Source organism: Lontra canadensis, unplaced genomic scaffold (assembly GCF_010015895.1).
Source record: "Lontra canadensis isolate GAN:19392208 unplaced genomic scaffold, GSC_riverotter_1.0 scaffold7, whole genome shotgun sequence".
Lineage (NCBI taxonomy): Eukaryota > Metazoa > Chordata > Mammalia > Carnivora > Mustelidae > Lontra > Lontra canadensis.
In genome coordinates, this window is record NW_022631001.1 from 30099402 (window position 1) to 30126645 (window position 27244).

General features: G+C 53.4%; 4 protein-coding genes across 7 annotated transcripts in view; 1 reads left to right on the forward strand and 3 right to left on the reverse strand.

The window, feature by feature from the left end:
* The first annotated feature begins 90 nt into the window (after positions 1-90).
* On the forward strand, positions 91-6699 carry ILK (integrin linked kinase). Of its 3 annotated transcripts, none has more exons than XM_032853346.1 (13): positions 91-219; positions 635-769; positions 3902-4067; positions 4217-4312; positions 4514-4610; positions 4706-4789; positions 4890-4975; positions 5117-5226; positions 5335-5462; positions 5545-5666; positions 5766-5865; positions 5973-6103; positions 6288-6699. In XM_032853346.1, the coding sequence occupies exons 2-13, from the start codon at positions 681-683 to the stop codon at positions 6435-6437; spliced, it is 1359 nt and encodes a 452-aa protein (XP_032709237.1). In that variant the 5' UTR covers positions 91-219; positions 635-680; the 3' UTR covers positions 6438-6699. The 3 variants fall into 3 exon arrangements, with proteins under 3 accessions (XP_032709237.1, XP_032709239.1, XP_032709238.1); XM_032853348.1 differs by having other exon boundaries at positions 113-219; positions 657-769; XM_032853347.1 differs by lacking the exon at positions 91-219 and adding an exon at positions 242-349.
* Positions 6668-8032, reverse strand: TAF10 (TATA-box binding protein associated factor 10). Its single transcript, XM_032853349.1, has 5 exons — positions 7786-8032; positions 7499-7653; positions 7226-7290; positions 7019-7133; positions 6668-6838 (listed from the first exon to the last, which is right to left on the reverse strand). The coding sequence occupies exons 1-5, from the start codon at positions 8015-8017 to the stop codon at positions 6749-6751; spliced, it is 657 nt and encodes a 218-aa protein (XP_032709240.1). The 5' UTR covers positions 8018-8032; the 3' UTR covers positions 6668-6748.
* A 480-nt stretch (positions 8033-8512) lies between these two features.
* On the reverse strand, positions 8513-15329 carry TPP1 (tripeptidyl peptidase 1). Its single transcript, XM_032853343.1, has 13 exons — positions 15238-15329; positions 15067-15138; positions 14650-14789; positions 13332-13482; positions 13002-13129; positions 12673-12851; positions 12296-12494; positions 11960-12148; positions 11661-11730; positions 11110-11230; positions 10869-11027; positions 10570-10695; positions 8513-10401 (listed from the first exon to the last, which is right to left on the reverse strand). Exons 1-13 carry the CDS (start codon positions 15279-15281, stop codon positions 10261-10263), a joined length of 1719 nt encoding a protein of 572 aa, XP_032709234.1. The 5' UTR covers positions 15282-15329; the 3' UTR covers positions 8513-10260.
* An 851-nt stretch (positions 15330-16180) lies between these two features.
* Positions 16181-27244, reverse strand: part of DCHS1 (dachsous cadherin-related 1) — a 45489-nt gene continuing 34425 nt past the window's right edge. For both annotated transcript variants that reach the window (XM_032853341.1, XM_032853342.1), the window contains exons 7-21: positions 26978-27171; positions 26662-26758; positions 26403-26560; positions 25340-26204; positions 25006-25245; positions 24791-24916; positions 23934-24143; positions 21651-22529; positions 21418-21531; positions 21037-21248; positions 20794-20948; positions 20470-20600; positions 20072-20355; positions 19590-19728; positions 16181-19253 (exon numbers count right to left, since the gene is read on the reverse strand). In XM_032853341.1, the coding sequence (XP_032709232.1) occupies positions 16642-19253; positions 19590-19728; positions 20072-20355; positions 20470-20600; positions 20794-20948; positions 21037-21248; positions 21418-21531; positions 21651-22529; positions 23934-24143; positions 24791-24916; positions 25006-25245; positions 25340-26204; positions 26403-26560; positions 26662-26758; positions 26978-27171 (6416 nt within the window). In that variant the 3' untranslated portion in view covers positions 16181-16641. The remainder of the gene's footprint in view (positions 19254-19589; positions 19729-20071; positions 20356-20469; positions 20601-20793; positions 20949-21036; positions 21249-21417; positions 21532-21650; positions 22530-23933; positions 24144-24790; positions 24917-25005; positions 25246-25339; positions 26205-26402; positions 26561-26661; positions 26759-26977; positions 27172-27244) is intronic.

Genomic DNA, 27244 nt, shown 5'->3' on the forward strand with positions numbered 1-27244 from the left:
TGAGCCGGAAACCAAAGAGTGAAAATCTGTGTGGCTAGAGTGGCCGGCGCGGCGCAGGAAACCATCGAGTTTAGGTACCGCTGGCTAGAAGGGCAAGGAAGGCGAGAGGGAGGGAGCAATGGGGACCCGCGCTGGCCAGAGAGGGCCAGGGGCGGGGCCGGGCGGCGGGCGCGGCCGGACGGGAGTTCCCCGAAGAAGGCTCCTCCAGCCCGAGTCCCGGTGAGTGCGGGAGCACCCATGCCCTCCCCTAAGGCTCGACCCCCGCCAACCGTCAGCCTTCGCTCGGCCCGAATACCGAGTAGGGAACGAGGGCCACCCCCGGGAAGGACCCCCGATCGCCTTTCTCAGGGTATAGAGCGCCTGAACTCCCCCTCCCCCCAGGTCTGTTCTCGGGTAGGGTCTCCGAGCTTGTTCGCCGACACCCCTTCAGGGGACTCTACTTCCTAATCACCTTCTACTTCGCGCGGACCCGCCTTACCCTCGCGCCCAGGGGACACAGGGATCATCCCGCCTAGCCGAACTCCTTCCCAGACCTCCACTAGCTGGGGAGGCAGCGGGAGACCCCCACCCCCTTATCTCCGGTAAGGGACAAAGCTTTCGGGGTTCACCCCCCCTTCCGTGGATACCTTCACAGTCCGCAGGCTTCCCCAATCTAGGGGACTCAGCGCCGGGACGCTGCTATGGACGACATTTTCACTCAGTGCCGGGAGGGCAACGCGGTGGCCGTTCGCCTGTGGCTGGACAACACGGAGAACGACCTCAACCAGGGGTGAGCTGAAGTGGCTGGTGGGTGAGAAGGGCAAATGCTGCTCCTCTCCGCGATGTGGGGTGTTCACGTTGGCTGGGGCGGCTGACTTTCCTACCCAGTACTACGAGTGCAAAGCACAGCCTGTGGGGGGCAGAGGGTCTCCACAGAGGAAGCTGTGTTCTTGCTGAATCTTGACTGCTCAATAAGAGTTTCACAGGCACGGGCTGCAGAGAGCTTTCCAGCCTCAGTGAACTGCACGGGCGAAAGCTAGGAGGCAAGACAGAGAATGGAGTGTTTGGGAGTTGTCTACAGGTCCATATGGCTGGAGGATAGAAGACTTCTATGGGCTTCTGTGGGCTGAAGCATTGGGTACAAGTGGTAAACCACGGGAGATAAGACTGGAGAGGTCTGCTTCAAGAGCCCACCAGATCATGCAAGGATATTTATACTATAATAAGGTTATTATTCTAAGAACAAGAGTTTAAAGCCCTGCTATGATATGATGAGATTGTCCATTTAAGTGTCATCTTGGATACCTTTTCAAGAGCAGGCGGCCATTTGGAGAAGCAGTTGCTTGGTCTGTGCCAGAGGTGGTGATGCCTTAGACTAGAATGGAGGCTGATATAAAAAGAAAGAAGTGATTGCATTCCTGAAATCTTCAGGATAAAGAATTGATGAGACTTGGTGTGGGAAGTGTGGAAGCAAAGATGATGACCAGGGTTCTGGCTCAGACTTAGGTAGATAGTGGTTGCTTTTACTGAGTTGGACATGGCTGAACGATGATGACTGCTGCTGTGACATGTTAAAGTGACTGTACAGTAGAGTGGAAACGTTGAGTAGGTTGTTGATTATGCAGATTCGGATTTCAGGAGAGAGATCTGACTTGGAGACCCAGATTTGGGAGATGTTAGCATATAGATGATACCTGAAGACATGGGTGTGACAGAGAGGTGATGAGAAGCCTGCAAGACTGAAAAGGTGCACCTGGGGGTGCAGAAGAAACAGGAAAAGATGTTAGTAAAGCTCAGAGAAGTGAATGTTTCAACGAAGGGGGAGTGGTCAACAGTAGGATAGGCTGTTGACGAGTTAAAGAACTTTAGCACTTTAAAGTAACTTCTGAATTTACAATTAATAATGTATTTGATGATCTTTGTGAAGGCTGCTGTAGAGGAAAACAGATGAAGAAACCAGACAACACTGGTTCCTTCATTTAAAGTATTGTGGACACTTCCTATGCTAGAGGCCCATGCCAGCCCTCAAGGCAACAGCGTGGTGGTGGGTTGAATGGGAGATGCAGAAATAGTGAATGTAGACAAGTTCTTCAAGGTTAGCTGAGACAGTCAAGAAAAGCAGTAGTGATACTGATGATTCAGGATGGTGGTTTTTAAAATTTTATTTCTTCAGTTTTTAGGTTTGAGGGGGTAAGGATCACCTGTCATCTTCATCTAGACCTCACAGGTTCTCATTAGCCTTTATGCTATTCCTCTGTAATTCCTGATCACTTTTTCCCATTTTTCATATATTTATAATTTCTGTAATTCTTTCATAATTCTTCAAAGGGTGCTCAGAAAAAGATAGCACTCTTACTTTGTTGGTAGGGTTATAAAGGCTTAGGTGAAGTTGTCCAGGGGAACTTGCATTTTATAAAACTCTTTAGTGCCAAAAGGTGAAGGAGTGGCATTAAACTGGAAGCCTTTGGGGCTGGTTTGAGGGGAAAGGCTTTGGGGGCCCAAGCAGGTATATGCTGGATATGAGGTGGGGTAAACTCCCTCCAGGACTCTTTGGGAATATAGTCTGTGGCCCTGAGGTGACAGGCAGTCTGACAGTGAGTGGAACCCTGTGCTCTTATTTTTGCCCTCAGGCACTGGCCTGCTTATGCCACAGACTGCAGGAAACTGATAAACCAGGGCACAAATTAAAGATCTGGGAGGCAAAACTCACTGATAAGTAGGGGATGGTTGCTTCAGAGAAGGGGAGGTGGGGCTAACCTTCCAGGAAAGCTTTCAGCTATCTCTAAGTGAGCAGATGAGGGCAGCTGTGGAGGGAAGTCATTAAAGGTCATGCACACACCCCCATCCCCTGGGGGAGGAGGACATCTGGATGGCCTGCAGCAGTTAGACCCCTGATCTGTTTCAGGCCATAACTAGAGCCCCCACAAGGGAAGTGACCGCAACACTAAGGCATCCGGAGGCTGCGGTCTCAGACCACAGACCGCCCCCCTGTCCCGCCCCTTGGATCCTCACACACACCAGACTGGAGGGAATTTCCTTTTATGGCCCCAGGCTGTCAGGCAGGCCCAACTCCCACCAAGTGTTTTCTTCTTCTTTTTAGTTTGTACAGCTCTTTTACTTTAGAATATACATGTCCTTGGCAGGGGAAAAGTCAGTTTTCTTTCTAAAGAAGCCACTCTTATATTCCTGTTTTCTGGGACTCAGACTGCTTGAGTAGAGGAATCCTGTTTTACCAAATCAAATCCTCATTTGATATCTGCCTCATTAGTAATGACTTATCAAAAGTATTTCTTTTTCATTATAAACCCTTCCAAAACATTATTTTAATGCCAGTCCATTTTTAGATCTTAGGTTTCAGTACAGAGCCAATCAGTAAGCTTGCTTCTTCTCCCATGAGTTGTGGCTTTCCTTCTCCAAAACACCCCTCCCTTGTATTAACATGCATAAACAACTTCTGTCAAACCATTCTCTCAAGAATTCAGTCTAGCAGACAAGACAGCTCATTAAGATGTTTACAATCCAGTGCCACAAGTAGTATATTAGGGGCATATGAAATGCATTGGAAACAAAAAGGACCAACAGATGTTGCAAAAGGAATGTAGAGGAAACCAGATAAAATGCTACCATTTAATGAGATGGGGCATGCCAAGGAAAAAAGGCTAGTGGGAGATGTTGATGAAGACAGTGAATCATATGTATTTGTTGAGATATCAGGTGGTAGTTGGTTAGGTTTGAAGCTCAGCGGTCTGAAGACCTTTGAAGGTCTTAATCGGACAGCTTTGGGAGTCGCTGGCATGAATGAGAATCAGAATCCTGGACAGGCAGGGTTTCTAGGGAGATTTTTCATAAAGACTATCAGTTTTTTCCATATCAAAGCCTTTGCCCCACCTCCAGATCAATGACCATTGTCTCTTCCTCAAAGGGATGATCATGGCTTCTCCCCCTTGCACTGGGCCTGCCGAGAGGGCCGTTCTGCTGTGGTTGAAATGCTGATCATGCGGGGGGCACGAATCAATGTGATGAACCGTGGGGATGACACCCCCCTGCACCTGGCAGCCAGTCATGGACACCGTGATATTGTGCAGAAGGTATGCATGAATGTTCTGTCACATACATTACATACATGTCTGGAAGTCAGTCACAAGCATTATGTGTACTCTTCTCCCTCCTTACACGCCTCAACTCCCATCTCCCCTCTGACTGTCTTCTGCCTCTTCTTCTTGGCCATGGGGACCAGCTCTTGCAGTATAAAGCTGACATTAATGCAGTGAATGAGCATGGAAACGTGCCCCTGCACTATGCCTGTTTTTGGGGCCAAGATCAGGTTGCAGAGGTGAGTACCAAAGCCCTGAGCCCTGGGATGGGTGGGTTGCAACGTCTGAGCCTGAATGGGAGATTCTAGAACCTACAATCCATTCTGTAAGTATTGCTGAATATATGACACTCAGATCTGATACTATATCTGTATTGATGGTTGATTTTGATTGCCAGGGAGGTAGCAGAGCCCGTCATCACAACCACCTTTTCATTCCAGGACCTGGTAGCTAATGGGGCTCTTGTCAGCATTTGTAACAAGTATGGAGAGATGCCTGTGGACAAAGCCAAGGCACCCCTGAGAGAGCTCCTCCGAGGTCTGTCCCCCAACTCCAGTTTGTATCCTGTCTTGTCCCTACCTATCTCCTCGCTCCGTACTACAGCTGGGGCCAAAGCTGTTTTTCTTCCCCAGAGCGGGCAGAGAAGATGGGCCAGAACCTTAACCGTATTCCATACAAGGACACTTTCTGGAAGGGAACCACCCGCACTCGGCCCCGTGAGTCAGGTGTAAGGGGAGGGATGGTCGAGGGAATAACCCTGAGCTGTTGGAGCTGGGTTAGGGTGAAGCTTGGGTACTGACCTGCCCACATCCTCAGGAAATGGGACTCTGAACAAACACTCCGGCATTGACTACAAACAGCTCAACTTTTTGGCAAAGCTCAACGAGAATCACTCTGGAGAGGTGACCCTGCCTTTCTTGGCCCTCCCCCCCCAATCTCCTACAAATTACCTGCCCTGCACCTGTTTTAAGTTTTTCTTACAGTTAGCGGACAAGAAAGCAGTGACCTTAGTTAAAGCTTCCTAACCCTTACCTGTCTCTCAGCTATGGAAGGGCCGTTGGCAGGGCAATGACATCGTCGTGAAGGTGCTAAAGGTTCGAGACTGGAGTACAAGGAAGAGCAGGGACTTCAACGAGGAGTGTCCCCGTCTCAGGTGGGGCAAGGCCCAAACGGGAAGCTGCTGGTTCCAAGGAACCCTGACTAGCACCCAAAGGGAGATCTCTTATGCTGATCTCAGCTGGGGATACTCTCCCTCTTCCAGGATTTTCTCGCATCCAAATGTGCTCCCAGTGCTAGGTGCCTGTCAATCTCCACCTGCTCCTCACCCCACCCTCATCACACACTGGATGCCATATGGATCCCTGTACAATGTATTACATGAAGGCACCAGTGAGTAGGGGATACCAAATCTCATGGGATGGGCACAGGGTGTGTGAGCCTCCCCAAACTCTCTTGACTCTTGCCTCCTTAGATTTTGTTGTGGACCAGAGCCAGGCTGTGAAGTTTGCGTTGGACATGGCAAGGGGCATGGCCTTCCTACACACATTAGAGCCCCTCATCCCACGACATGCACTCAATAGCCGTAGTGTAATGGTAAGGTCACACTTCATTTCTGGCCCAGACCCCCAGACCCCTTTCCCTGTCTAGAATAGGACTTACCTCCTTCCACATTATCTATCTTCTCTTCCTCAGATTGATGAGGATATGACTGCCCGAATCAGCATGGCCGACGTCAAGTTCTCCTTCCAATGCCCTGGGCGCATGTATGCACCTGCCTGGGTGGCCCCTGAAGGTGAGTGAGGGCATCATGTTGGGAGGTGGAGAAGGGCCAGCTCAGTAGTAATGGAAGGGGGCAGAGACAGGACAAGCAGCTGGAACAGTTAAGTCCTGTTCCTCCAGCACTGCAGAAGAAGCCTGAAGATACAAACAGACGCTCAGCAGACATGTGGAGTTTTGCAGTGCTTCTGTGGGAACTGGTGACACGGGAGGTACCCTTTGCTGACCTCTCCAACATGGAGATTGGAATGAAGGTGAGAGCACAACTGTATGCACTTGTGTTGGGGGAATGGTGGTGGTGACAACAATAACTATAGCAGGGCTGGGCTCTTCCCATATTTGTTCAAATATGCAGTAATCCTGTCCTGAGGACTAGAGGCCTCTCCCCACAGGATATTCAAGTTCTGAAACCCATTTTGTTTTTTCCTGTATTTGCAGGTGGCACTGGAAGGCCTTCGGCCTACTATCCCACCAGGCATTTCCCCCCATGTGTGTAAGCTCATGAAGATCTGCATGAATGAAGACCCTGCTAAGCGGCCTAAATTTGACATGATTGTGCCTATCCTGGAGAAGATGCAGGACAAGTAGAGCTGGAAAACCCTTGCCTAAACTCCAGAGGTGTCAGGACACGGTTAGGGGAGTATGTCTCCCCAAAGCAGCAGGCTTCTGGTTGCCTCCCCTGCCTCCAGTCATGGTACTACCCCAGCCATGGGGCCCATCCCTTGCCCCCATCCCTACCACTGCAGCCCCCAAAGGGGCTAGGCTCAGAGCTTTGTCACTTGCCACACGGTATCTCCCAGCATGGGAGGGACCAGCCCTGCCTGTCACAATAAAGTTTATTATGAAAACAGGCTGGTGTGGGGACAAGGGGACAGACAAGTACATTTAGGTTGGGTGGCTCAGGTGAAGTAGTGCGGCTTCTTCACATTGATGCCATACTCGCTGAGGGCAGGGGTCAAGTCCTCCATGGTTAGAGTGTACTTGCGGTCCTGAGGGAAGAGGGAAGAGCACCAGCTGAGCACAGGAATCCCAGTTTCAATCCCAGATGGGTGACCCTGAGTAGGTCTTTCACCTCCCCTAGGACTTAGTTTCCCCAAAGGGATTTCAGGACAATTAAGCCTCTGACACTGTGGGAGGTAATTACTGATTCAATGAGCCTCCCCTCACACCTTGCTCTTGCTTCGGGAGCTGCCAGAAGCTGTGCCCTTCATTTTGCAGTGCTGTAGGGCATCGTTGGCAATATCTGAGATGAATTTCTGGGCAGCTAGGGAGATGAGCCGAATTCTAGAGAAAAAAAAGTGGTGTGAGAAGGAGATGGAACAATTAAACCACATTAGCACTCAAGTTTCTAATCTACCCACCCAGACTGTACTCACATGCGTGGGTCCGAAGCCTCAAAGCCAGCACGGTTCAGGTAGTAACCAGTCACTGCGTCTGGGATCTGAGAGATCAATGAGACGACTGTCAGTATTTGCCCTGGGCTGAGAGGGGGAGGGAAATGGAGGGCAGGCCTGGCTTTCAGGAAGCTCAGTTTGGGTGGGCAGAGCTAGTAGGGGAGCAAGTGCAAAAGGAGGCTGGAAACCCAGGCGGTGTAGCAGAAAAGTTGGCCTGACAGCACGCCAATAGCCTTGTTCAGGCAGGAAGCCCACCGTAGGCGTATAATCCTCCAGCTGCATCAGGAAATCCACCAGAGGCGTGCTGGACACCACCGGCTTCACGTCTCCGTTGGCCGCGCTCGGCAGTACATAAACCCCGTTAGACATGGCCCCCTCCGGGGGCGCCGCTCCGCCAGCCGACACCGGAGCTGGAGGAGAACCAGCAGACAGACATGGAGGTGGGAGATGCGGGGCCCCGGCTAGGTGAAATCCTTTGCCCTCACCCGCCACTGGACCCAGCCTTGGGCACTGCCCGCACCCTCACCCGTCCCGGCCCTCACCCGCCCCGCGCCGTTCGGCCGGCTCCCCGGCCCGCGCCGCCACGGGTCCCGTGCCCCCTGCCGCAGCTCCAGCCCCAGGTCCCCCTGCAGTCCCCGCGGGGCTGGCCTTGTTCTCCGCAGCGGTGCCAGCGGGCAACGCTGCGGGGGCCGAGACCGCGGGCGCCGGGCCCGGGGCCGAGGCAGCGGAGCCCGGCGCCGCCTCGGGGTCCGCGCCGGAGCCGCTGCAGCTCATCAGGCCGGTGGGAGAGGCGGCGAACAGAGCCGCTTCCGCTTCCGCTCACGTTACGCACACACCATGGGTGACGTCACACGCTCCGCGCTTCGCCCCTCCCTCGCCGTGTTTGCTGTCCTTCTCGCGTCTCCCGCCTCCTGGTTGTTTACCAGCCTGTGAGATGTCTACGACAGGCGGTCTCCCACGCGGCCATACTGCTAAGCCTTTTCGCCGGGATGGGAACCGTCAAGGTCTAAGACGCTTTTCCGTAGGTCTGGGACTCTTCTTCCAACTTGGCGCTTAAAGACCTTGTTTTGGGACACCCCTTAACTACAGGTTGCCTGCCAGTCTGCATCCTTTCTAGTTCCCTTATTCAGCCTTTTAAGGGTTCGAAAGCCCCACTCCCCTCCAGCTGCCGGGAGAAGTGATAGCAGGGAAGCGAACAGTGCTGCTGTAGACAGGAAGGGAGGTTATTTCAGTTTGAGTAAACAACATATGCAAAATCACCAGGGAGGGTGGGGTTTTCAACGCAACAAACATTTATTTAATTCCTATTTGCCAATCCTGAGCTAGGGCCTGGGAGTACAAAGTTAAGTAGGACAAGATTCTAGTCCTCTAGGCACCAACAGTCTTGGAAAGGGAGGCAAAGAGGTAAACTGGCATTTTCAATACTAGGTTGGAGTTACAATACTAGAGGTAGACACACAGTACGCAGTGCAAAGGAGGAAGGGACCTAACATCTGCTGCCTACTTCTTTGTGTCAGGCACTCTATCAACTTCATTCCATTTAATTATTATTAATTATTGTTAGAGGCAGGTATTGATATTCCCACTTAACAGAGGAGGTAAAAGACTCAGGGAGATGGACTTCTCCAAGTCTCTTTCCTAGTCTGCATCAGAACCAAGAATCAAACAGGCTTGGTTTGAAAAAATCCAGGATTTTTCTGCTATACCAAATCATTTTCTACTATACAAAAATCAGCGAGCTGCAGAGAGCCAAAGGTTCACAGAAGGCGGCTTCTGAGTGGGGTGTTCAAAGAATCCTGGAAACCAAACAGGCAAAGGGAGTCAGGGGTCATGTTAAGGGCACAGAATATCTTAAGCAAAAGCGAAAGTGGGGAAGTGGAGGAAGGGTGAGGGAGAACAAGGGAGAATAAGCAATTTGTTACTCAGGAACAAATAGCAAGGAAAGGATCAGGTTTGTGAGTCATAGCAAAAACCCGAACTTTATCAGTAATCTTTGAAGGGTTTTAAGTAAATGACCTGATGGGATTTGCATTTTACTCTGGAAAAATGGTTTTGTGAGCATGCAGGAAGTAAGGACATTTTTCAAGGGCCTCCTACAATTCAGAGAAGAGAAAATAATTGTTCTAAGCTAATTTAGTAGCAGTAGAGATGGAGAAAAGTAAATGAGTTCTAGGTATACTTAGGAAATGTAATTGGCAGGACTTGTGGATTGATAAAGATATATTTAAGAGGTGAAATCAGTAGGACTTATTGACAGTGGTAGTGGGAAGGGGAAGGTAAGGATTAGGGAGTCTAGGATAACACTTAGGCTTCTAGCTTGATTGGAAGCAGCATAGTCTCATTTGCCAAGAAGGAACACCAGAGAATGGTCTGGAATTGGGAAGGAGGAAGATGAAGTATTGAGTATCATACACCTTGCATTTGAGGAATCATTGTCCAACAGTCTGATTTAGTGAGACGGTGATAGCTGTGGATACAGATGACTGATTTGTTCCAGGAAACTTTGGGTAGATTGAACAGAGCAGAAGGGTAAAGATGAAGCAGTGACGTATATCAACATTCAGTGAGAAAGAAGAGAAAGCGAAAGAGGAAGAGGGAATGAAGGAGGAAGTGGGAATGGTCGGAAAAGAAGTTAAGCCCTGAAAGCTGAAGAAGGTGCAATGAACTGAGGAGACAGCATGAAGAGAAACAGCATAGACAACTCTTAGAAAAAGCCTGGTTGAAAAGAGAAAGAAGAAAAGGTTGGGGGGGGGGGTGTTGGGAGTGGGGAGGCTCCCAAACAATACTAGTTACAGCATCTTTAGAGAAACTTGAAGCAGGAGTAGGGAGACCTGAGCATGATGGAGCAGGGTAGAGTTGAGAGTCAAGCCAAGCTCACAGCATTTTAGGGTTGGGGGATAAGCTCTCTGCAGCAGTCTATGGTTGAAGGTTCAGCAGGGCTTCCAACAGTGCAGAATAAGGGACCTAGCCACCAGCTATGGGGCAGGGGACAGGTTCATTCTCCCGGCAGGAAAGTGTTAAGGATTGATTAATGTCTTCAACAGAGCTGGGAAGTTAGGTGTTCCCCAGCCTGTCACAGGATCCCAGCCAGGGCCAGAGCAGAAACCCTGTCCCTGCACCTCTTCATTCAGACAGGACGCATGGCAGCCATGGGTTACCTAGGGAGAAGGCAGGCATCAGACCTGGGCCTGTCCGTACCAGCACTAACAGACTAAGCCCCCTTACCTTGTATTTACATTTCAGTACCCCATCAGAACTGCCCTCAAGTTCATCTTTGAACTCTCCATATTCATAAAAATGTCCACACCCTTCCCTTCCATACTCACATCGAAGAGTCCTGCTCCACGCTGCTGGTAGAGCCTTGGGTTGAGAAAGCCAAGAGGGGGACGGCCGTTGAGGATTCTATGTTCATTTATCAGGGATAGGACCCCACCAAATACTGGAGTAGAGGCCTGGAAGAATGAAGGAATAAATGGAGGTTAGGGATTCAGAGTGATTGGATTTGAGGGAGGGATGTTTGAAAGGATCAGAGGTCTCTGAGGAGTCAGGGGTTCTGGGTAAAAGGTCTTATAGAGGGTGAGGATAGTTTCTGAGTAGGGGGTTTGGACCCAGGCTGATTTCTTACCGAAGTGCCAGATACCCATGGAATGGGCACGCTGTTGCTGACCACCCAGTAGCCATCAGAGAGTGCAGCCACATCTGGATAGGCACGGCCACTGGCATTGAAATAACTGGATGGTGGTAAGTGGGGACTGGAGCTGAGGAACTGGGCTACGGCTTCCTCCTGAAAGATGTTGTTGAGTGAGTATTGTCTGCTGACCAAGGATCCCTCCCACCCACCCATCCACACTATCACATACACATACCTGGTATGAAGGCTGTGGGAACACATTGCTGAAGCCACCACCACTGATATAGTCAACGATCTCACTTGTGACTCGGAATGGATTCTGGAAGGATGTGCCTCCCACCGTGGTGACATAGGGGCTGAGAGCAGAAAACAGCACAGATTGTATGGGTCCCAAGAGGACCTCCAAAATGTATGGAGATGGGTAAGTATGAGCTAGCTCTTGATAGAGGGGCTAGACTCTGTGGGGAAGCAGGTACATGGGGAAGACTAAGAGATTCTAAGCCCTCAAGGCATGGCCTGAGGTAATAGTGTATCCTTTTGTCTACAGAACATTCACCAAATCTACTAAAATGCCTGGAACTGAGAAGAAGAATACTGGGAAATGCATTCCACTCAGAAGCCATGAGGCCTAGACCTATAGGAAGAAGGGAATGCAGCAATCAGAGCTGGTTAAACTGAGGTCTTAGCTACAGAAGCACCTGGTGGCGTCAAGGCAAAAGTTCCAGATCATGAACCCATAGACGGAAGACTGGTGGTCACAGGTAAGTGGTGGGCTGGGGTGCTTACCTGGATGCAGGGAAGCTGGGACGAAACTGGTGTCGTCCAGACACAGACCAACACCCAGCCCCACTGTCACCTGGGAGAAAGACCAAGTTTAGCACTCAGATTAATTGGTCAGAGCTTGATATATGGGTTCAGATGTCAAAAATGAAAGTCAAGAGTTAGTCATTACTGCAAGAGGTTAGAGTTTAGAGGTCAGATGAGTGGTCCCTATTGAGTTCAGATTGTAAGTCGGAGATCACAGGGCTCCCTGTGGGGTCAAAACTCCTGGTGAGTTAAGGTCTAAGTTTAGCGTAGGAGGTCACCTGAAGCGAAGAGCAGGGTAAGACCCCGAGCGGCCGCCTTCATGAGCTCAGCGTTGACCCGATGGATATAGACACTGCTGAGGGAGTCCTCATCATCTCCATAGCTCACTGTGTGTACATGTGGCAGGGCTGACTCATTACTGAGCAGCAGGAGCCACTGCAGGAAGGGCTCCTGTGACTCATGCCGGCCTGGATTTGGGGTGAGGGGAGGAGCACAAGGGCGGTCCTTTGGAAGGTTGCCAGGGTCTCCCTCTAGCTTATGGGATTCCCTTGAGGGAGCAGTGATCACCACTCACCACCTCCAGTCTCCCCACCCACCAATTCCCTTGGCAGTACCTGGGCTACTGTAGACCCAGGTGGAGATGTTGGCACCGGCACTCATCAGGTACTCCACATCTAAACTGGCCTCAATCCCGGCCCGGCCCCGTCCCTGTTTTCCGACCACACGGGCTACTGATGCCTGGTGCGCAAAGTTCCCACCAAAGAGGCGCATGAACTCGGCCAGGTCCGAGTCATGGAAATACTGCTCCAGGAACTACAGAAGGAATCAGAGCAGGTATCATGGGTTAGAGGATGCAGCTGCAAGGTCAGGGCAGGGGACACTATTCCAGATAGGAGGTGAGGACCCAGGGGAGGAGTCAGAGAACAAGGCCCAGCCTGGAGAGGCACCTTGGATAGGGTGTCAGGACCCTGGAGGTGTCTGCCCAGCTCACCTGGGCACAGGCTTGGCTGTTGTTGGTTGTGCCAGAGCCCACGTCTTGTGCTGTCAAGTTGTATCGCTGACGGATCACAGATGGGGTCACCCCCAGGTGCAGGCCAACTGTCCCTGACACCTGTGGCTCAGGGCGTTGCCTCAGGGATGATGTGGGGGGAAAGCGGTGCAGCCCGCCCACTGTGAGGAGGGGTCAGGCTTGAGGAGGAGATCTTTTAGACTCCAACCCCGACTTTACCACTGACCCCACCCCAAGCCCCCCATGGCACCTAAACTTTTCCAGCCCCTGGTTCTGCCTGCTTCAAACCCACCAACCCCACTGGGTGTTACCAAAGTCCACATGAGGGGCCAAGGCCTTCGGGAGCTGGTATGGACGTGGGGACCTTATAACATGGATCTCTGCTGGTCCCCCCACATAGCGATGAAACTCAGCCCCAGAGAGCAGCAGTTCTGCCTGTCTGGAGGTCAGAGATCAGAGAACAGAGATCAGAAACCACAGACCAGAGCAGAGGAAGCTACCTGAGCATCACTGCTCATCCTTAACTCCCTGTTAGCTCTCACCCACAAGCACCCACCAGCTCTCAGCTCTCTCCCATTGGGGTGACTCGTTTCCCTGATGGCATGACTGGTACCCTCCATGGGGCAATCCTTCCGTCTCACCGGACACTCAGCCAGCAGGTCAGAAAGTCCTGTGTGGTCACTGAGTGGCAGTTCCGGGCTCCAGCTGCCAAGAGCCATTTTTGGACTGTGCGGAGGGTCAGTGGTGATGGCCGGACCAGTTCAGCCACATCCTCTAGGGTCAGGTATTTTCCTGCAGGAATTCAATAGAGGATCTTGCCTTCATTCATTGCTTTTCCAAGTTGCTCATTTTGGACCTCAACCAGGAGACATTGGAATTTCCCAGGGGCCCTGGAACAGGGTGTTCAGGGATAGGTGGAAACTTTCTAGCACAAAGGCAGGCTGTGCAGGTGAAAGCTATATTTGGGGGCCAGGGGAAGAAAAGGCTGGGGAGACTTGGAATGCCATGGCCAGAAATATGGATTTTCCCTAAAGGCCAGAAGGTTGCAAATGCTGCATCAGAGCATGTATTGCCATAATTACAAACAACAAATGAGGTTAAAAATTAAAATTTTCCATATTAAGTTTATTTCCAGGAAAAGTTTTCCAAACTTTTAGAACCAATTATAAGGTAACATCTAATTCAGTTCCAGTCTTCATACTTGTTGATTTTAAGCTTAACATAATGGTGAGTCACTGTTTTCCTGCACAGTGCCATGTACACAGCTTCAGGGTGAATTGGAGACTGCCCTCTCACACGCATACTGGTGCCCCCCCCCCAACCATGAAGGGCTTCATGCAAGGGAGGGACGCCATCCAGCATGACCACTGGAACAGAACACAGTTTTAGAGCAGAGTAGGGAGCAGAGTGGGGAGTGGGGTGGACCACTGGGGACTGGGCAGCAGTCTGGGTGCAAGAATAAACAAATGAGTGGGCAGTTACAAGCAATGGTAAAAAGCAGATGATTCCAAAGGCTCTTTTAGAGCCAGAACTGGAAATGAGAGTTCTGGAGCCTGACTGGAGGAGGAAACGGGTGTGGTTTTGAGGGTGGGGAATGAGCACCTATCTGTACTGGGTACTACTTCCCATGTGTCTGCTAAGTAGTAGAGTCAGTATTTGAATCCAGATTTGCTCTCATAGCCTGTGCTCTTAACTTTCAGGTTTCCAGCCTGATAAACATAGGTGAAAAGTTCTGGGGGAAAGAATTTGAGTGAGTTTTAGACAGTTTACTTCCAGATCCCTTTTATTAAATTCAGAAACTGCTCGAGAGCCACAGCCATTCAACTGCCCTGTATCACCACCTTCCTAGGCACCAAGAGCATGACTTTGACGTTATGTGTGCCATCCCACAGTCAGCCCAGCCCGGGGTCCTTTCACAACATCCCACTCCCCAGTCCCAATCCCTATTCCCATAGGCACCATAATGAGGAGAGCCAGGATCCGACACAGCCTGCACCAGCTCAGACAATCTTTTCACGTTCTGCTGTCTCAGGGCAAAGGTGAGACTCAGCTCTTCCTCGGAGTCTACACGGCCCAGGGACACCCAGCCTGGGGGCAACCTGCAGGATCAGAGGTCAGGAACATGGGCTTTGTTAGTGTGGGGATGGGAAATATTAGTAATGGAAGGTTCAGGATTAAGGGCTGAGACCTGAGGTAGGATCCCAGAGGCAGATATGGCTCACAGGAGGTGAATGATTGGGGACTGAGCCTGGGAACCTGGGGATAAGACTATGGAGTGGATACCAGGAGCTGGTAAGGGGTGAGGGAGTCTGGGCCAAGACAGTGTGCACAGGACAGGGCCTAGGGAAGGGGTCAGTGTGTGCTAAGTCATCTCACGTCCGATGCTGGTCCGGCTCCGGGCTGTAACTGCATTTGCCGGGGACGAAGAGGGCAAGGAGCCCTAGGAAGCTGCAGAGGCGGCAGGCGGGTATCAGCGGGAGCTGGACTGCCACTGTATTCCCACCCTCCAACATAGTCCCCTCCTCCTGGGGTCCCCTAATTTCTCACCAGGTTTGGAGTCTCATGCTGCCTTTCTGGAGATCCGCTGTCATGTGACAGATCACATGAGCCTTATATTCCACCACCACCACCACCACCACCACCACCACGTGGCTGCCTAGAAACTGGTGCCCTGCTGGCTCCTCCTCCAAATGGGTGGGGCTGCAACTGGATCCTTCTTCTGTGGCTCCCAGATCACTGGGTTCATACAGGGCTCCCCCTAGCTGCTAGAGGCAAGCTGGCACTCACCAAGGGGTATAGGGGAGCACTTAAGAAAGGGGCTCTGGTGGGGCACCTGGGTGGCTCAGTGGATTAAGCAGGGAGCCTGCTTCCCCAACTCTCTCTGCCTGCCTCTCTACCTACTTGTGATCTCTGTCAAATAAATACATAAAATCTTGAAAAAAAAAAAAAAAAAGAAGTGATCTGGGGCACACAGACCTACAGACCGGGGTTCCTTCTTAGTTGTACAGTATCAGGAAAGCCACCCAACTTCTCCGAGCCTAGGTTTCGTTTAGAATATGGAAGTGGTTAGATCTAAAGTGCTCTGCCTTGTGGGATTGCAGTGAACATTTACAGAGATAAAACAGGAAAACTGCTCAGCAGAGAGCCTGGTGTGGCAAAGGCTTAAAAGACATGAGCTTTTCTTACACATGGATTCTCAGGCCTAGCTGGTTATCCCCAAGATCCTTCCTCACCCAGCCAATTCCTCTCTAGGTCACTGCCTCAAGGAAGCCCCTGCTGTCTGCCTTCTGTCTGACTTCCAACCCTTGTGAATGGGAAAGGCCAACTGCAGAGATGTGACCATCAGCCTCAGACTTGGGTTCCCAGTGCTGTCCCCACCCTAGATGCCCCTGTGTCCACCCCCCTCCGTGCCCTCTGAGGTGTCCACAGTGTATCAGTTGTCTTGCAATCATCCCCCATCCCCATGGCCCCCACAGAATACAGCCGGACACTGGATACAAACTGCAGTTTATTAAGGCTCCAGAGTGAGAATTGGCACTTGGTTCTGTGCAGGGGCAGGGGTGTCAGTAGAACCCAAGAGAGCTGGGCCCAAACAAGTTGGATGGACCTCCCCCATCCCCCTACCCCCCAATAAATAAAGTCTCAGCTCCACCTCAGGGTGCTGGTGCAGGGCAGGAAGCCCTCACTGAGGAGAACCCAGGGCTGCTGCCTCCTTATTTCTCCCCACATTGGACCTGTCCCCAGGTCAGTACCCCCACAGAGCCTCTGTGGCACTGTGCTCTGACAGAGCTGGGTGAGACATGGGACCTGCCCCTACTGGAGGGGTTCAGGATGGGAAGCTGGCCTCCCCCGTGGTCAGTCATGGTCCGAGGCTGCCAAGGGCAGGCTCAGATGGGGCCTGCATTGGGGACACTGTGCGCATCCCAGGTCGGGGCCCAGCCTGGGCCACAGCTAGATGTGCAGCTCTGTGTCATCAGGTGGCTCCAGGCCAGACTCTGCACTGAGAGCTGAGGCTGAGGGACCCTGGGCTACCCCAAATGGTGAGACAACGGGTGACCGAGCAGCCAGAGGAGAGAGTGAGGGTGAGAAGCTGGGAGACATGGCAGCTGAGGATAGGGAGCCTTCATGGCTGATAGGGGAGCGGTGAGAGGCTGGTGGGAAGATGGCCCGGGTTGCTGCCGTGCTGGCTGGCTTCGGGGGCACAGACTTGGCTCCTGGGTGGGCCACAGCAGTAATGAGGGGCGGCGGGTCAATACGGGGAGCCGGGGGACATGGCCGAGCTTCATCCTTGAGCCGGGCAATCTCTGTGAAGACACTGGCCAGTGGCTGGAACTGAGGGCACCAGCTCAGCAGGTAGTCCCAGTTATAGCTGCCACGGAGCTCCTCCTCACCAGCCACAATGGCTGTCAGTGCACCTGCCACACATGGCTTGCCATCTGCTGGGAAGCCATAGTCCCCGGTGGGTGCAGGGCTCAGGCCACAGCCCCCGAGGAAGGCTGTGGCAGTGGCTGGTGGGCCCTCTTCTCGATACAGAGTGGCTCCTGTACCTGGCAGCAGCAGCCCTGCCTTGCGGCCCTTATACCAGGTGTCAGGGGCAGGTGGCTCGCAGGATGTATCGCTCAGTCCATCTGCATCTTGCTGGATGCCAGAGTCAGGGCCACGGGCAGCCAAGGAAGAAGCCACACTGGCCACACGTGGAAATTCATTGATCATGCGGATCTCGTCATCTTCTGCAGCCTCTGCTGAGCCTCGGCCACTGGAGTGTGAAGGGTCCAAGGAGCCACCTCGGGGGTAGGGTCCTCCAGTTCCTGGCCCACCATAGCTGGGGAGTGTCTGGTGATAAAGGTGCTCTGAGGGCGGTGGGCTGGGTGGCTCTCGGCCTAGCTTCTGCAGAGAGCCACTGGCCAGGGGTGCTGCCTGTGACATTGGACCAGGTGCTGCCTCAGCTTTGCGGCTACGGGCCCGCACCAGCCCCAGGACTAGGGCTGCAAGTGCAAGCACCACCACAACTCCTAGGGAGGCCGCCACAGCCCCCACCAACAGCAGGTTGAGGTCGGGTGCCAGGCCTAGTGCAGTGTGGGTGATATCCACAGTCACGGGCACTGTGGCACTCCGGGAACCGGGTAGAGGCCCCCGTGCCACCACCTCCAGCCTCAGCTCCCGTGGTGCCTCACGCCGTGTCCGGCCTCCATTCCCAGAAGTGCCTGTTGCACTGCCTGGTGCCCGGCTATCCACTCGAAGGTACAGGGCGCCTGTAGTCTGGTTGATACCAAAATAGGGGGAAGAGGTGGCAAGGGAGTAGAGCACCAGGCCATCAGCACCTCCATCCTCATCTGTGGCCTGCACATGACCCAGGCTATAGCCACGCCGGGCACCTTCTGGCACTTGGAAGTGGAAAGCTGGAGCTAGGAATACTGGGTCATACTCATCCTCCCCTGTCACCAGCACTGACACAGTGACAGAGGCTGAGAGATTCCCAGCGTCAGCAGCACCCACCAGCAGCTGGAAGCTTCCGGTGTGCTCATAGTCAAAGACCACTCGTGCCCTCAACTCCCCTGTTGAGCTGTTCAGCGCAAATGCCTCGCGGCCCTCAGGTCCTGGCCCAGCCTCCAGCAGGCTGTAGTGGAGCCTCCCGAAAGCCCCAGCATCCCCATCAATTGCATGCAGAGTGGTCACAAGAGTGCCTGGAGGCTGATTCTCTGCCAGGCTGGTGCTGAGCAAGCTCAGCGGGAAGATGGGGCCATGGTCATTCACATCCTGGACCTCGATGGTCACTGGTGCCAGAGCAAAGTGTACCCCAGCAGGGTCAGCAGCCTGCACTACAAGTTGATGTTGAACCTGGGTCTCACAGTCCAAGGGGCGGGCGAGTCGCAAGGCACCTGAGCTCTCATCCAGTTCAAAGAGGCCAGAAGGGTCGCCTGAGCTAACGGTGAAACGCACAAGGCCATGAGGACCTGGGTCAGCGTCAGAGGCCTCCACATGCAGCAGCTCAGCTCCAACGGGTGTATCCTCGGGAACTGCCATGCGGTATGACACATGAGTGAAGACAGGGGGGTTATCATTGACATCCAGCACAGTGACAGTGACAGGCACGGCTGAACTCTGAGGGGGCTGCCCCCGGTCAGCTGCAGCCACAGTTAAGTTGTACTGGGTTAAACTTTCAAAGTCTAGAGGCTCAAGCAACACCAGGCAGCCCAGTGCCCGGGGGCCTAGTCCACTACCTTCCTCAGTCTCAGCCAGCCGGGGTTCCAGCTGGAAGACTCGGCCCCGGTTGCCACTGACGATGCTATAGTCCACGGTGGCATGGGTGCGGCTTCCATCGGCGTCTGTGGCCTCCAGGGTGAGCAGGGTGGAACCAGGGGGCAGATCCTCAGTCACAGCCACACGGTAGTGTGGCAATGTGAAGCTAGGGGTGTGGTCATTCTGGTCCTGCAGCTGCACATGCACTGTGGCTCGTGCTGCCCGGCTTGGCAACCCATGATCTCGTGCTTCCAGCACCACGTCCACCACTCCTGGCCCCTCCTGGCCCAAGGCCACTGTTCCCACTGTTGTGAACAAGGTCCCTGAGATGAGAAGGGAGTGGAGAGAAATATGCATTCAGCACAGCCTGTAAGTGAGCAGAGGGTGATCCTTTGGGGGCCTAGGAAATGGCTTTGGAACTCAGACTCCATGGAATGGCCTGTGTGCTGGGAGTTTATGGAATGATCTCCAGGATTTATGAAATGGCTTTTGACATGCAGTCAGGACAAAGCTTAAAATAGAGACAGAGAGGTGGGGGGGGATCTTGTCACTGGGTCAGAGATCCAGGAGTTAAGAATTCAGGCAAATTCTAGGAATGGAGTAAAAATATGGCCGGTCATGGTCAAAGATAAGGGGGTCAGATCCTGGGAAGGACATACCATTGTTGGGGTCAACACTGAAGCCCTCAGCAGGGGAAGCCAGGTGGTAGGAAATGTGACCATTGGCTCCTGAATCCTGGTCAGTAGCAGAGACGGAGAGAATGGCACTGCCTGGAGGTGTGTGTTCAAGCAGTGTCACCTGGGGAGTGATGAAAAGTGTTTATGGCCAAGTTTCCCAGCTGCCCTACTGTCCACTCAGCCTATGTTCTGGGGCTTGGTCCCATGAAGCCTGCTTGGCATCCATCATCCATGCCATCTTGAAGCCCATGCTCAATGTCCAAACTGCCCACCTTCCTCCATTTCTAAGCACAGGATGAAGAACCTGGACAAAGTTCTAGGACTTGGAAGGCTAGTTTGAGATGGGACCCTCCCATCCTCAGGTCAGTTCCAACACACAGCCCACCTCAGACACTTCTAGCCTTGCCACTTCCAATGTGAACAACCCTGGGCCCAGGTGTGGGGTCAGCTCAGGGCATCAGTACCTGGTAGAGGCTCTGGGAGAAGGCAGGTGCGTTGTCATTGACATCCTCCACAAACACTGTGAGGTTAGCACGGCCCTCATGAGGCCCATCATGTGCCAGCAGCTGCAAGTGGTAGCGGTCACATTGCTCAAAGTCCAGGGGGCCCGTGAGGGAGAGGCGGCCTCCATAGCGACCTATGCTGAAGGGATCCTGGGGTCCAGATGGGCTCAGCACATACCACAGCACCGGTCCTGAGTCCACATCATTCCCTGTTACCTGTGCAATCTCTGAGCCCAACAGTGCATCTGCAATACATGGGACAAGTATGTTTGGCATGGTCCAAGACACCCCTGGAGCCCAGGGTGGGGTAAAGTGCTACCCTACCACCCTCTGTACCTCTCACTTTACTGAGGCCTCACCTTCTGACACTTGGAGCTCCCAGGGCTGGGGGATGGTGGGGCGATTATCATTGGTGTCGATGACCATCACCGTCAGGGTAGCTGAGCCCACTAGGGCTGGGCTTCCTCTGTCTGTGGCCATCAGTACCAGCCTGGACACAGAGCACAGTCAGGGATGGGGCCGGGGGATAAGGGAGAACCCTGGGCAGGGCTAGGAGGACTTCTGAGAGTCTGGGAATCTGGGGGACTCAGGATGTGGCCTAGAGATTGAGAGGGATTCAGGGCAGGGCTTGAAACTGGATGGAGCCAGGATGGGGTCTTGGAATCTAAAGGGCCAGGCCTTACTGTGTTTCAGCCCAGATCTCACGGTCCAGGATGGCTGTAGTAGTAATAGTGCCTGTGGCTGGGTCTACGTGGAACAATCCCCGTGCTGGCTGGGATGCGGCCAGGCTGTAGGAGATCTGTCCGCTGGGGCCTTGGTCTAGGTCATCTGCCTCCACCTGGTGGGAGGAGGAGGCTGCTGGCACTGGACTGGCCATAGACAAGTCTGGCCAGCCCTGTCCCCCATCTTCTCATCATATCCCACACCTGCAGCAGGGGTCCCTCTAAGGGCCTGGACTCAGGCAGGAAGGCCACGTAGTGGGGACGCAAGAAGCGGGGAGCATTGTCATTGGCATCTTGCAGGGTTAGGGTCAGCACGGAGAAAGCAAAGGCTCCCCCACTCTCTGCTTGCAGCACCAGTCGCAGTCGTGGGTTGGCTTCGAAGTCCAGGCCCTCTGCTGATCGAACAGTGATGGCTCCTGGGGGGAGGCAGAAAGCATCACAGATAGCCCTTGCTTGCCCTGGAGCCTCCCTCTCTGTTGCCCCTTCCTCAAGGGCAGACCCTCCCCATCTAGGGCCTTTTCAGGCCCAAAGAGGATCTCCCCAAGGAGCCTGTCATCTCACAGAGCCCCTGCTCCTGCCCTTTACCTGTACTCGGCTGGATGGAAAATATCCCTTTCTCATTCCCACTGAGAATGCTGTAAGTGATTGGTCCACTTGAGCCCCCCGCATGGATAGCCTTAGGGGAGACAATGGGAGTCCCTGCAGAGAGGATGACATTGGTTGGAATGGGAGCACTGAAGGAGATTATAAGACATTTTTAGAGAGTAACCCCAGCCCATCCAGGGATACAAAGCTGGGAGACATGGTTGAGGACCCACCTGGGGGAGCATTCTCACGGAGCATGGCTTCACTACTAGCCCGAGGAAAGCGAGGTCCACGCTCAGACTCCCCCTGCAACCCAACAATGACCACACCAGTGGCAGAGCGAGCTGGACGGCCAAGGTCAGTGGCCACGACGAAGAGGACACGATCCCGGGGGCCCATGGCTACAGGTGAGCGGGCCACACGTATTTCACCAGTGTAGGAGTCCACAGTGGTGCCAGGAGGTGGCGTGCCTGCCAGCCGGTATAGGATGGAGGCATTAGCACCAGCATCACGGTCTTCAGCTCGCAGAGTGGCCAGAGCCAGGGTCGGGGTGCTAAGGCTGGGGCCTGGGCGGGGCAGGCGCAGCCTCAGGGGACTGGTGGGGAAGATGGGTGCATGGTCATTGACATCTCGCACAGTGATGGTGACAGGTACCGTGGTGCTCAGGGGCCCAGCAGCTGCACCATCCACTGCACTCACAGAAAAGGCATAGCTGGGACATTGCTCTCTGTCTAGGGCTGTGGCTGTGCGTAATTCCCCGGAGCTGGGCTCTAGCAGGAAGGCTCCTGCTGCACCTGTACCCAGGTAGTAGGTCACACGGCCATTGGCCCCAGCGTCAGGGTCATGAGCCTGTAGCTGCAGCAACAAGGACCCTGCAGGTGCATCTTCAGGCACCTCCACAGAGTAGGCAGGCACAGGGAAGGCTGGGGCATGGTCATTGGCATCCAGCACTGTCACTGTCACAAGCAGAGTGGTACTGAGAGCTGGCTGGCCTCCATCCCGGGCCTCTATCCGCAGCTGGAATGCTGGCTCCACCTCTCGGTCTAATGGCCTCATGGTGCCAAACTCCCCGGAAGCTAGGTCTAGGACAAAGGCTCCTGATGGGTCCCCATCTGCAGAGAAGTACATGTGCACATAGACAAAGATGTGTCAGTCCATGGGAGTGAGGGTGATTTATAGGCAACAGTAAATGGGAAGGGGTAGAGAGGAGAGAAACTGGGAGAAAGGCAGAAAAGAGAACCACAGATGGTAAAGGAGAATACTATAAAAGCAGCTGTTCTCAGAGTGTGGTCTGGGGACTCCTTTCAGGGAGTATATAATCAAAACTAGTTTCTAGAAATATTAAAACATTATATGTCTTTGTTAATTCTTAGTATCTCACAAATGTACAGTAGAGTCCGAATGCTGCATGACAAGTGATGACATCACTTGGGTAGTAATGCAATGTGTGCTTACAATTTCTTATGTCTTCTAGAATATAGAAAGTTTAGAGCATAAACGTATTTTCAGAGATTCATTCAGTTTTTTGTTGTTGCTGTTGTTTTAAAGATTTTATTTATTTGACAGAGAGAGAGAGAGAGAGCACGAGCGTGCACAAGCACAGGAGCAGCAGGTAGAGGGAGAAGCTGTTCCCTGCTGAGCCCGACATGGGGCTCGATCCCAGAACCCCGGGATTATGACCTGAGCTGAAGGCAGATGCTTAACCGACTGACCCACCCAGGCATCAGACTCATTCAATTTTTACTTGCTTACTTTTAGTTACGCCTGCTATAATCTTTGCTGTCCAACAAATTATTTGAACCTCTAATATTTCTTTGTGCCTATAAAGTAATAGAATAAGCAGGATATTCACTGGCTTTTTACAATGGCATTTTAAGATTTTTTCAGCTTTAATATCTAATATAGCAAATACTGATGTCATGTGTTATTACATACATAAATACACATGCATTTATATTATATGTTTGTTATATTAGTACATCAACAAATATTGATATCATGTACAAAACTCTTCAAGGTTCTCAAAAATTAAAAATATCGGGGCACCTGGGTGGCTCAGTGGGTTAAAGCCTCTGCCTTCAGCTCAGGTCATGATCTCAGGGTCCTGGGATCGAGTCCCGCATCGGGCTCTCTGCTCAGTGGAGAGCCTATTTCCTCCCTCTCTCTCTGCCTGCCTCTCTGCCTACTTGTGATCTCTGTCTGTCAAATAAATAAATAAAATCTTTAAAAAAATTAAAAATATCAAGGGTTTCTCAGACCAAAAAGTTTGAGAATAAGTGCTCCACAGGGAGAAATAAGAAAGAAAAAGGAAAGAAACAGGAAAATAGAGACAGAGAGGGATATAAAGAGCTGAAAAGGCATAGAAAGAGATACTCAAACACATATATGCATGATTGAAAAGGTAGAAGACCAAGAAAAGAGAAAGGAAACCCAGACACATTGAGACTGACATAAGCACACAAGGAGTAGAACTGGGCAAGTGGGCGCTAGATTGGCAGGTGTGGGACAGTTCTCACCCAGGATGCGGTACTGCAGCTGCCCATTGGCTCCCACGTCTGGGTCAGAGGCCCGCAGCACCGTAAGGGTCTGGGGGTCCTGGCCCTCAGGCACCTCCAGGGAGAGGTGGGCACTCCCAAAGGTTGGGGCATGGTCATTCTCATCCTCCACAGTCACTCGCACTGTGACATGGGTCAGCAGTGGGGGTGAGCCCCTGTCCCGGGCATACACTGTGGGGAAGCAAAATCAGTAAGATGTAGCCTGCTCCCATCCATGGAGAAACCCACACAACACAGCATTCACACATGCTCACCAGGTGCACATATGAACCAGAAAATGTCCGTCTCTCCACATTCTGCAAGTACATGGGTGCCTACATGTGTACATGCACACATAAATATACATGTCAGAAGACCTTTTTTTCTTCCCACTTCTCATATCTTACTGCATGCAAGATGGATCTTGGATTAGTCGTAGTGTGACAGAAAAGGCACTCAACAAGGTATCAAAAGATGTGGGTTCAAGTTCCAGCTCTACCACCTCCAAGCTGTGTGTTAGCTTACACAAGTCACTTAACCTCTATGGTACTCACTACCAATATGTTTTTCTGTTAGATGGCCACAGTATAATCTGAGGGAATCCTAAAGGACAGAGCTGTGGCATTATGTATTTGAGAGTTTGTGTGATCATAATGGCAACAGCCTAGAAGTCAGGTCACCTTGCTATCTGACCAACACTTGCCTCCCCAAAGGGATAGGAAAATATAACACGCTGTGCTAGAATAGGTGGAAGCTACTAGAAGGTAGTTTGGGGGTTCTGCCCAAGTAATAGTGGTGCTTACAACACCCCAGGCTTTTCAGATCCAGTCAATGTGTACCTGTCAGGTTGATCTCCTCCTGCTCCTCCCGGTCCAGGGCCCGAAGAGTTGTGAGGACTCCAGTGTCTGGATCCAGGGAGAAGCTTTCGCCAGAGATGCCTCCATAAGTCACCTGCCCGTTGGCCCCTGAGAAGGGGCAACATGGAGGGAGATCAGAGGGTAAATATACCCTTTCTTGCCCAGTTACCCTCTCCACTCATCCGCTCAGGTTTTACCTAGGTCTGGGTCGGTTGCCCGCAGAGTGAGAAGGGAAGTACCAGGCGGGCTGTTCTCACGCAAGAGGACACTGTACTCCTGCTGCTGGAAAGCGGGTGCCTCGTCGTTGACGTCAGCGACACTGACCGTCAGGAGCTGCGTGGCTGAGCGCGGCGGGGAGCCGTGGTCGGAGGCCACCACCGTCAGTACATGCTCAGCTCGCTGTTCCCGGTCCAGGGACCGCACCACCGACAGCGCTCCTAGGTGAGCAGTAGGGCAGGTTGGAAAGGAACCTCAACACTCACTTCCCATCAGCACCCTCCCTCGCCCCAACCTCCTCCCTGCCCAACTCACCAGTGCTGGAGTGTAGCCGGAAGTAGCCGTCCCCGCCAGCTGCCAGGCGATAGGACACGCGTGCGGCTTCGCCCAAGTCCGGGTCCCGCGCTACCACGTGCAGCGCCACCGGCCCGGGAGGCTGATCCTCGGGGATGCGCACACGTGAGGGCGAGGCAAAGACGGGGGCATTGTCATTCTCATCTGTGACAAAGACCCGCGCAGAGACTCGCGCTGCACGGCGGCGACTGGCGTTGGCGGGCCGGTCAGTGGCTTCCACGAGCAGCAGCAGGGCGGGTGTGGTCTCCCGGTCCAGGCCTCGGGGCGCGCTGAGGGCGCCAGTGCGCGCGTCCAGGCGCAGCGCAGGCACCGGCGGCTCTTGGCGCAGCAGGCGGTAGCGCACGTCGCTGTTGGGACCCGGGCCATCGGCGTCCGATGCACGGAAGGTGTACAGCGCTGCGCCAGGGTCTGGGTTCTCCCGCAGCGCCAACGCCAGCGGATCGCGCGCGAAGGCCGGCGCGTGCTCGTTCTCGTCCTGCACGCGCACCTGCACGCGCACCAGCCGCGCACCCGCGCCTCCCGGCCCCTCAGCGCGCACAGTGAGAGCACGCCACGCTGGGCCCGCCTCGAAGTCCAGGGGACGCGCCAGGTACAAGCGCCCCGAGGCCGCGTCCAGCGCGAAGGTACCCTCCGGGTCGGCGCCGCCCACCAACGTGTAGGTAAGTGCGCCCACCCCTGCCGGCTCCGGCGATGCCACAGAGCCCAACAGGGAGCCTGGCTGCAGCCCTTCCGCCGCTGTCACCGTCAACACGACGGGCACTGGAGCCGCTGGGTCTGGCTCTGAGGAATCCGGTGGGGGCTCAGCGGAGCGAACTGAGGGAAGCACCTGTTGTGGACCGAGGAGGAAGGACAGAATCAGGGGGACCCGTGTAAAAGGGGTCTGGGCTGGCCGGCTGGGTAGCTGGAAGGGTAGTCAGAGTAGCCTGACTAGAGGGCATAAGAACTCTGCGAAGGCATAGTTCTTGGAGGAGCCCAAAGCTGTGGCTGACAAGAAGTGGACAGATTTAAGGAAGGTCAGTGGTACCTGCACCAGCAGCTGGAGGCTGGAGCTCCGAGGGGGGCTTCCTTGGTCGTGAGCACTCAAAGTCAGTACGTAGTGTGGCCGCTCTGCTCTGATCAGGGGTGCTGCAGTGAGCAGCTCCCCCGAATGAGGGTGAAGAGAGAAGAGCTCTGAGCCAGGACCTGGGAACAGGCAGAGGAAGAAGAGTGAAGGCCTGTTTCCCAGAGCTGGGCAGGTCATGCCATCCCCACCAACTTCCTTCTCTCCACACCACTCCCCATACCAGTTAGTGTGTACAAGATGGTGCCATTCTCCCCCTCATCTGGATCCTTAGCCTGCAGAGTTGTCACCAGTGTTCCTGGAGGCACTCGATCTGGTACCTGTGGGGACACACAACTCACGAATAGCTGTGTCCTTCCTGTTTTTGAGATATCTCAGGGTTAATCAAGTTCCCCTCACTTGAATGCAGGCAGAGCCCCTTTCTTGCTCTCACACCTGTTTCAAGAGCCGGTCTCTCTTACCTACACCTACAGCTCTGTGGGGAGACCCCCCATGACCTCTCGCATTTTTTCAGGGCAGGGTTCTGCCACTTCACATACCTGTATAGGGAGGCCCCCGCCAGCAGCCCCAGAAGCTTGCAGGAAGCTGGGGCTGTTGTCATTGAGGTCGAGTACTGCAATGTGCACGGTGCCTGTGGTACTACGGGGTGGGCTCCCCCCGTCCTGCACCTGCACCAGGAGCTGGTAGCTGCTCTGCCGCTCTCGATCCAGGGTTTGGAGTGTGGTCATTTCTCCTGGGAGTGCAGGATAGGGATCATGTATGGGGTAGCTAGGGATGTACAGCCTGAGGCCTGCAGCTGAGAAGCT

Excerpts from the sequence above, each read along its gene's own strand:
- ILK (XM_032853346.1), top strand. The coding sequence starts at position 681 with ATGGACGACATTTTCACTCAGTGCCGGGAGGGCAACGCGGTGGCCGTT. Across the intron at positions 770-3,901 it reads GAGAACGACCTCAACCAGGG|GGATGATCATGGCTTCTCCC; the intron begins GTGAGCTGAAGT and ends TCTTCCTCAAAG. Across the intron at positions 4,976-5,116 it reads ACGAGAATCACTCTGGAGAG|CTATGGAAGGGCCGTTGGCA; the intron begins GTGACCCTGCCT and ends CCTGTCTCTCAG.
- TAF10 (XM_032853349.1), bottom strand. The coding sequence starts at position 8,017 with ATGAGCTGCAGCGGCTCCGGCGCGGACCCCGAGGCGGCGCCGGGCTCC. Across the intron at positions 7,291-7,498 it reads TGGAGGATTATACGCCTACG|ATCCCAGACGCAGTGACTGG; the intron begins GTGGGCTTCCTG and ends TTGATCTCTCAG. Across the intron at positions 7,134-7,225 it reads GAGGCTTCGGACCCACGCAT|AATTCGGCTCATCTCCCTAG; the intron begins GTGAGTACAGTC and ends TTTTTTCTCTAG.
- TPP1 (XM_032853343.1), bottom strand. The coding sequence starts at position 15,281 with ATGACAGCGGATCTCCAGAAAGGCAGCATGAGACTCCAAACCTG. Across the intron at positions 13,483-14,649 it reads TCCTGGCTCTCCTCATTATG|GAAAATACCTGACCCTAGAG; the intron begins GTGCCTATGGGA and ends GAATTCCTGCAG. Across the intron at positions 10,696-10,868 it reads CATGGGTATCTGGCACTTCG|GCCTCTACTCCAGTATTTGG; the intron begins GTAAGAAATCAG and ends TCATTCTTCCAG.